General features: G+C 38.4%; 1 protein-coding gene across 1 annotated transcript; it reads right to left on the bottom strand.

Annotated features, from left to right (window-relative positions):
• Positions 1–1,492: 1,492 nt before the first annotated feature.
• Positions 1,493–8,047, bottom strand: LOC146007087 (keratin, type I cuticular Ha6-like). Its single transcript, XM_083145470.1, has 8 exons — positions 7,877–8,047; positions 6,628–6,710; positions 5,512–5,668; positions 5,189–5,350; positions 4,766–4,891; positions 3,764–3,984; positions 2,766–2,806; positions 1,493–1,622 (listed from the first exon to the last, which is right to left on the bottom strand). Exons 1-8 carry the CDS (start codon positions 8,045–8,047, stop codon positions 1,522–1,524), a joined length of 1,062 nt encoding a protein of 353 aa, XP_083001596.1. The 3' UTR covers positions 1,493–1,521.
• Positions 8,048–9,576: the final 1,529 nt, after the last annotated feature.

Below are 9,576 nucleotides of genomic sequence, written 5' to 3'. Positions count from 1 at the left end.
TCAATTAGATGCAAATTGGTTGAACCAGTCATTGCCATAATGTTTCAATGCCAGCCACAGCGGTCGGATATGCCCCCTTTGGCTGTCTAGCTAAATACCAGATTTGCCTAAAAGTGAGCACTTTAGAGAGAGAGTCCTGCCGCCGTAAAGTGCAGCAGTGTCAGGCAGATTTGCTGGACGAATCTCACCTAACTGAATTTCTAGTTTGAATTTGAGCATAACTTTCACCCTCTAATTTGGCACGAATCAAAGAACCTTATACAATAATCAATGTACAACAATTTGCAAGAAGCACGGAAATATTTTATTCATGAAATGCGACAAGTATACACAGCATACAATACCGTATGTCAAATATGTATAATGTAAAAGATAGCAATGGATGGATAATAGCACGTACATCTAAATTTAGATGCCTCATCATTAGACAAGTTTGTGAAATAACTGAGGGATATTGAGTATATTATACATTTTCATCTGTTATAACTGACACAAATACAGGAATACATCTATAACAGAACTTAAACAGATACTATAGCAGAACTTAAACAGCACAGATTTGATAGCCTTTAATATTATAGGGAGTTAACAAACCTAAAATAATGCACTTGCAGGCCAACCCAATAGAGGCAGCATTTGTGGGCTTGAACAATAATGATAAAGCAAGCTACTGTACCAGCACCATTTTCTTTTTTGCACTACTCATGTCAACAGATCTTGTTGCTGCTTTCTGATTTTTTGTCCAACCCACAAAATGGACTCCTTCAGTGTACATACCTGTACATGACAAGATCATTCTAATCTAAACAATATTTTCCAAATATAGCTTGGACAAGACTGATTTTGACTTGGACAACCTATTTGTAGGATTTTTCTCAGTAGTATGGGTCTGAGAACACTATGGTGTATCAATATGGTATGAAAATGGCACCATACAACCCAGAAAATATATTTCGGGGGGTATTCAATGTGAGGGTCACGGCAGTCGAGCGAGATGGGGGCGTGGCCGTGAGTTGCGGCCGGGAAGAGTCGAGCTGCAGCCGACTGTTCTCGGCAGAATGAGCCCGACAGCTAGTGATGTCGGGCTCGTTCTGCCGAGATACCCTGCTCAATGCTGTCGGGGAAGACAGCATTGAATAGGGCCCGGAGGGCATCTCCCCGACAGGAGGTGCTCACCAAAGATTGAATATCCCCCTTCATGTGTAAATACTATACTAAAAATATATATAATTAATTAGAGATTAACCAGAACACTACAGGTGGTTGCATGCATTTAAAAAGAGGATGTCTTATCTGTGCCCACTGCTCACTGCCCAGTTCCAACCACCATTAAAAATAGAATTCACCATTAATTATATTATAATTGCTTAAAGTTATTAAAGATATTAAAAGAACTATAGGCCTTGTGAATATCAGTACTAAAATTTGGCCTAGGAAAGTGAAGCCCATCTTCTCCTACTAGTAATATATCATTTATGGCCATATTTTTCCCTGGTATGTGAGTTATTATGTTTATATGTATCATTTGCTTTTATGACCATGTTCCTTGCTTTGCTGACCTCCTTTTCCATGCTCAGATTCATGGGAACTGATGAGTTGCTTTGGGTTGATTGCGTGAGATACTGCAAAGAGAACATATCAATCACATGCTTTTCTAATTCTGTTTATGCTTCATGATGAAGAAATAAGTTAGGTTATAATGTACTGTATCACAGTTGGTGCAATGGTTGACATTACTGCCTGACAACATTAAAAGCTTGGGTTTTAGTCCCACCGAATAATTAATTGGGAGGTGATATGATTAGTATGCTCAAATATAGGATTGGGAATCATATGGAACTGGGAGATGATTAGTTCACTATTAGGCCTACACTTACTGTAGAACATTTTTTTGCCACTAAGGGAATCCTATAGATATGACTTACTCAAGTCAGTAGTTACAAGTTAGATAGGTTGAACTCGATGGACTAACATCTTTTTAAACCCTTAATTACTACATATTACTATGTTAATTTTGTGGGTTTTGTATTTTCACCCTGTGATGGGTGGATTTCCTAAGGATACTCTGGTTTCATCCCACAATTCCCCAACAATACTAGTAAGTTAATTGGCTCCCAATAAAATGTAATTGTAGTGTATATTGTATGTGGCAGGGAATAAAGATGGTCAGTCCCACTAATAAATGCCAGGTCGCACCTGGGATTTGGATACAGATCGGTCTCGGCAGCGTCATCCAGGGGCTGAGTGGTGGAGTGTCAGGCGGGGGCTGGGGAAGAGGCAGCACTGAGTTGATGCTGCTGTTTCCTCCACAGAAGTGAACAGGACTAAGGTTGCCATGTTGCTGGACCCACAATAATTTGTGCAGTGTGAAAGGGGTCTTATTGAATGAGACTATGTAGAATGTGATCTATATCAATAACTGGTAACAAACAAATGCTTACAGTAAGTGTTTTGTTCAGTGCAACCTCATTCCACTTTTTTTTTTCTTAATGTTTCTCATTGGCTAGTCTAACATCAAAGCCAACTGAATGGTGCATTTATACATTTTCGTATTATACAGAATATTATAATTATAACCTGTCTATACAATTTGTTGCAAACCTCTCCATTATAGTATTTATGTGAAACACCAATGTAATTGAAGTACTTGCAAGCAATGTTTTTATGTCAACTATTCAGATGTTGTAGATTATTATGTATGTCCTTTTTCAATGGCTTACTACATCAAACACTCCTTTGATTAATTACAATACTGCCATACTTACTGTCCTTGCTGGCCTTGTCATGATGGCGATGTTCTGGAATGCTGCAGAAAATATATGCATTTAAAGTATTACATGCATTAAAATGAATGGAAAGTGGGAAATGTACAAATAATTCTTATTATTTAATAGAGAATATGATTTTCTTTTCAAAAGAACAGTAACTGAAATTTCTGCCCATTTCCTGAACAGTTAGTATTATCAAAGATTTGGATCATGCCTAAGTAAAAAATTTGTACTATTCAATAACATTTATTAAAAAAAAAAAAAAAAAAAAAAAAGTTGCCCAAAAATTTAGACCTGACGTATGCCCCATACTGTAAATACGGGGTGACGGAGCCTCTGTGCTGAGCGATGTAGTGTAGCACATATTGCTCAGCTTACATTGCTGGTGCCAGTGATGTGTGCTGAGCAATCTGTAATGACCAGATTTCTCTGGGGTGTGTAATTTCTAAGCGATCTAGTCAGAGTACTTAACAACCCATGCGACAGCCATGTGTACGCCGCATTACACCGTGTAGTCTATAATTGTGCATTTCAAGAACAAATATGGCTGAAATAATGCAACTGAATTGCAAACTGGTCAAACATACCTACATTTTCTTATCAATTTGTAACACCAATCAAATATGGATTTGCCCAATTAAAATGATTATAATAGGTACTATATTTTCTGAATTAACACCCCATAACTGAAATACTGTAGGACTTCTTGCAATTGCTTGTGGAACTAAGGAACACTTTAAATACAGTACTTTCCTCTAGACACGTGAACACAACCAATCCTCAGTTTGTTTCTATAGTTGGATATTATGTTATGTAGGTTGAAATGAAATTGAAATTAAATGGTACCAAAAGTATGTTTTTTCATTTTCAATAGGCAATTTCATATAGAAATCTTATAATCAATTACTCTTGTAAGCACACTTATTATAAAGTTATATTATGCTCCTACAACTCCTATAAATTATATGATTGAACTTAATAAATAATTCACATACTGCATGTCCTGTCCTTCAAGCAATCGCTTATACGTAGTGATCTCCATCTCCAGGTGGGTTGTTTGATCCATAAGAATCTTGTACTCGTGGATCTGGCGCTCAAGATCTGATCGGATCTGTGACAACTGTTCTTCTACGTTGTCAATAAAGATTTGTAGCTGGGCAAGTTGGGAACTGAAAGTTGCTTCTGTCTCTGCTAAAGTGCACTCAAGAGCTGATTTCTGTTGTCAAATTATAGAAAGTTTTATTAAACAATTGTGGTTTTCTTACACACTGGATTTATACATAGGCCCAATTGGAGCCCATCAACGATATAGGTATCTTTTTTAGACTGTTCCTATAATTGTCATTCTTAGCTTCTTTGTTTGTAGAGATTAATATGACCCCACCCATGATTAAAGAACCTTAACTACAAACTAGTAAATGCACAATTTTTCACAAATTCATTCCAAATTGTCAGTCAGGATATTACTGCACTTACAGTATATAGTGATGCTACAATATAATTACATAGACCTCATTTTTGAAACAATATCATATTAATTTCCTTCTTATTTCTCCTCCTCTTATCAAACATTCACAATGGTCAGTAGGGTAAAAAGGACAAATACAAAAAAAGGGCATACACAGTAGATGAAAATAAAAATGCAGACATGAAAACACATTGTAGGGAGGGCTGTGCTTGAGAGGAAGTCCAAATACTTACTTGTCTACAAATATATTCCAACTCATAAATATCTTCCTTCAATCTCACTAGAGAGTAAAGACACTTGCTTTCAATGTGCAGCACCATCTTCCTGAGATTATCACTGGGACAATACCCTGGCCAGAGATATACTTCTCAGGTCCAGATAATTCATGCACCCATCCCCCCTAAGCACAGCTGCCCCCAGTCTTGTTTTATAACTGTGGTTGTTCCCAACAAATAGTGCATGCTGTCATTAAATAAGTACATGTTAATTAATAAACAACAAATTATTTTGGAAGGAAGTTATAGCATACAATGCTTAGCTGAGACTGCAGCTCAATCTCCAGGGTCTGCATACAGCGCTTTAAGTCAATAACTTCAGTTTGGACTGATTGCAGTTGCTCAGATCCAGATGCCACCTGCCGGTTCAGTTCCTCACTCTGAAAGAAGATTGACATTAAGCCACAGTTAAAATGCAGATGTCTGGCTAAATGCAATATACATTAAGAAAGTCATTCTGCAGCAAATTATACCACCAAATGTTTAAACAATTGAATTGTTCCCGAGTTATTGGTGTAAACTTTTACCATGTACAATGCCTATGCTTTGTAATTTACCACTCTAACATATTGTTATACTTATAGTATGTCAATGCTTGTGAATGTATGAATTATTTGTTGACACATTGTATGTGAACATGACATTTAATGCTTCAATAAAAATATAAAAACAGTTACCCGAGCAATAAACATGCTCTCAACTTCTTTGAGATTCCTGTCCATCAGATTTTCATATTGCTCTCTAACTTCACACAGGACCCTGTTGAGATCCACAGATGGGGCAGCATCAACTTCCACATTGATCCTGGCACCCAGCTGATTGCGGAGGCAGATGACATCCTTTAGGGGGGAGACAGAGTTAGAAAATCATATGTACTGTATTGAGGAAATGTATTTTACTTAATAATAACATTTATTTAACATGATCTAGACAATGACCACACTTTAGAGAAAAACCATTGCAAACGGTGTGTGCCTAATTCTCAGTGTAATGAGATTACCTCCTCCTGATGCTTCTTCATCTGAAGCAATTTATCTTGTAAATTCTCAAGTTGCATTTCCAGGTCTCCTCTCTCTATGTTCAACCCTTCAAGAACTTTGCGTAATCCATTCAAGTCAGTCTCAACAAAATTTCTCAGCCTGACTTCCATCTCGTATCTTGGTGGGTGATAAGAAGAAACAATTTATGGAAGAATAATTATTATACAGAATTGATCTCATATATTCCAAACTGTAACATCATCAATAGCTTTATCTTCAATACCAGTTGTCCCTTAATTACACATGTAGGAGATTGAAGGTAGGATGCAGCAAACCTTCTAAAGAGGAAAAGTGGAGATGTTGTCTATAGTAACCAGCACAGCTCCCAATATGACCCCTTCCAGGAGGGACAACATTCTCTGCTCCTGGACTTGCTTGCCAGTGGCAGTTGCAGAGTTGGGTCTGCCCCACTATCTGAAAGTCAAATAGGGGAGCCACACCTACCAGTGAGCCTCAGACTGCGGTGTATGAGGTGGCAGTTGGTTTGGCTACCCTATCTGTATTTTTGACTGTGCTGTAGCCCCTGTCACCGGTATGGAAGTCCGAGAAAGATGGCAGGATGTATCAAGCTTCAAAAAGTGATAACATGGAGAGTGATAAACAACCACTGTCAGCTCCTAAATGTCATGTTACACACTGTGTTTGAAAAATGACAACTAGGAGCTGGTTGGCTGGACATTTATGACTCTTTATCACCCTTACGTTTATCTCTTTTGAAGGCTTAATATATCTGCCATGATGTCTCTTGTATTGACAATTACCTTCCAGCAAATTATTGTCACAGTTTCCTGTAGTTCAAGTTGATTCAAGAACAATGTAACAGAGAGATGGCAAATGTTACTTTTTGATATTAAATATCCAAAATACTGTACCTTATTATTATTATTATTATTAATATTATAATGTAATATTCATGATGTATCTGTACATTTTTTATATATATAATAAATAAGAAGTTTTTAAGCTGTTATTGCAGTCTAGTGATATTCCGGCACACTTCCAGGTAGTTTGTATGTCCCAGAGGTTATCTGACAGTGTTACACCTGAATGTAGGACACGCAGATGTGTTTACTTACTTGTTTTTGAAGTCATCCGCAGCCAGTCTTGCATTGTCTATCTGGAGCACAATCTTGGCGTTCTCCACAGATGCTTCAAAAATCTGTAATAAAAAGGTTTATTATAAAAGCTATTTTATACATAATATTCTCTATAGCTACAGTATTTATTAAGGACACCCAACCTAATGCAGTAACATGGTTAATTGTTTTGGCATATAGGCAGGCAAAGATGTCAAACATTCTGTCGCCTTAACATTACTACCATCAGCCACCATTATTTTCATCAAAAATTATTATATAGGACAGAGAGGCAATGGCTTAATCCCCCTAATATCACCTATAATCCCCAGCGACTTCTAGAGAGGAATAATTTAATGGTTTTGCTGTATATACAGCTAGACTTTGGATCGGGAAATTACTTTTGAATGAACAATGAATGAAAAATATGGGGAGATGGACTTGAAGTCTCTCTATAAAGATGGAACACCCTCATTAGAAAGAGGAGTGTCCTATCTTTTTAACTGTTTGCATTATCTTAGAGATTATTGCCTGGTGATTAGTGTGATCACCAGGCAATTTCCACTTACATATTGGATTTAGGCCCTATATTATTATGATAAAAAGTGTAAAAAAAAAACACATACAGTATGTTAGACACAATCTCTGAACCATACAGTAACCTTTATATAAAACAACATATACCAATCAATAAAGCTGCAATCACAATCACCGGGAGAGGGTGGGCCAGGGTCGGCAGCAGGAGATATGTACTTGCACCGGTTCCAACAGGCCTACATGCAAGTTCAGGTCTGCTTCAGTCGCACTTATGCAAGCACATCCTTACTGCATTTGGCCCATCAGTTTGGGTCCAATTCGGCCCCAGTGTCCCATGGTGGTGGGGGGGGAGATGTGCTTGTGCAATCCCCAGGAGCAAACTGCTTTGGCAAGTTTCACACTCACCGGCCTGTTCACTTCGGCGGACAGGGGGCTGGAGGAGGGGAATGCCCAATGTTTTATGGGCATCCCCATGAAAATGCTGTGTGTTCCCTTGGGAACACTGGCGACCCGCCTGCTTGTTTGGAGCAGGTGGCTGATGTCACATGGCATCAGCACCCACCCCCTTTTTCGGCGATCTGTGGCGGAAATAAATGTAAGTTTAGGCAGACATTTATTACTTAAGGGTAGAGAAATCATTTAATGGTCGGCGAGGGGTGGACGTTCGGCGGGGCAACGGGCGGATTTTTTTTATGTTAGATATTTAACTTACCTTTTGTTGGAGTTCTTCAATGGTCTGGTAATAGTGCTGGAAATCAGGTAATGAAACATGAGCATTTTTCTCGTACCACTCACAGATCTTTCTCTCCAAGTTGGCATTTTCTTCCTCCAGAGAGCGGACCTTCTCTAGATAAGTAGCCAGTCGGTCATTTAGCAGTTGCATAGTTTCCTTTTCATTGACATTGAAAACACCCTCATTCTTCCAACCGCTGTGGCTCCCCAGGCTGCTAAAGTGGTTATCGTGATGATGGCCATTGTGTCCACTTCCATAGCCACATCCATGATTGTAAGAAGAGTGCTTCGTGAAGATATTGGGTTTGCTTGGCACCCCATGAGCAATATGAGCTGTGTGATGGATCTTGTGCAATCCTCCATGATGCATAAGATGAGAATTTCCATGGTGAATGGAGGGTACATGGCTGGGGAGTTTGGGAGAGTGACTGCTGACATGTACACTTGATTTGAAGTGTCCAGAGGAAGGATGGTTCTGCTTCTGCTGGCTGTGGCTCATGGTGATAAAGCTGGATTCTCGGATTTGATATCAATGTATCGTGCTCAGAAGACAAGTATAAATGTAACTATACATGGTTCTCTTTTTATAGGCATTAACATTGAAGGGTGTTGCATATAATTTTGCTATTTTCTCTCTGACTGTGCGTCTCCCAGTCACTTGTTTTCAATACTATTTAGCAAATTATAAATATTAGACCCATTTGGCTATTTTGGAAACTTCAGAGAAACAAAGGCATGCACAGTTATGGCTCTAATCATTAGTGTCTTTTAAGCATAATTAAAATGAAAATGCTAAAAAGAAAACTCTTGTTCCTCCCTATTTCTTCCAATCATTAGCCCATCAAAGTAGACTTGATTCATAGCTTGTGCTACTAAGGGAAGTCATTTCTTGAAAGTTTAGGCAGATGCAATTATGTAACTGTTCAAATCCAAAACATGTATTTAACTGTTTAAAAACAGAGAATGTTTTAATGTATGACCTTTACATTACCAAGTTTAGAGCATAAGTATATATATATATATATATATATATATATATATATATATATATATATTAGAGATGAGCGGCGGGCACTTTTTTGGGTTTTGGTTTTGGTTTTGGATCTGGATCTCCCTTCGTGTTTTGGATCTGGATTGGTTATGGCAAAACCACCCTTGCGGGTTTTGGTTTTGGATCTGGATGTTTTGGGCAAAATGCCAAAAATTGCTAAAATAACAGATTTTGGGCCTGTTTATGCCCCTAAAGTATTATTGAGCTCAACAACATTAATTTTCACTCATTTCTAGTCAATTTTGATAACTTCACAGCTCACAAAATTGTTTTCATTTACTGTAGTTGGGCCAAAAGGTTATACCGAGGAAGCTGGATGACTAAGCTAGGCGACAGCAGTGGGCATCACATATATGTGGACCTTACACTTCCAACCTGGCACATCTTGGAAGCAGAGCGGCACTGCAGAGGCAGACAGGGTGGCAGTTTAATAAACTACCCCCCAAAAAAAGAGCAAATAATACAAAGATGTGCAAGTTGAGATTGGCCAATGGATATATGCCGTCTCACTGGACAATGGATATATGCCGTCACTCTGGACAATGGATATATGCCGTCACACTGGACACTAGATATAGGCCGTCACACTGGACACTAGATATATATGCCCTCACACTGGACACAGCCCG

The sequence above is a fragment of the Crinia signifera genome, chromosome 6, assembly GCF_055691185.1.
Source record: "Crinia signifera chromosome 6, ASM5569118v1, whole genome shotgun sequence".
NCBI classification, from domain to species: Eukaryota; Metazoa; Chordata; class Amphibia; order Anura; family Myobatrachidae; genus Crinia; species Crinia signifera.
This window is presented reverse-complemented; position numbering and strand designations above follow the sequence as displayed.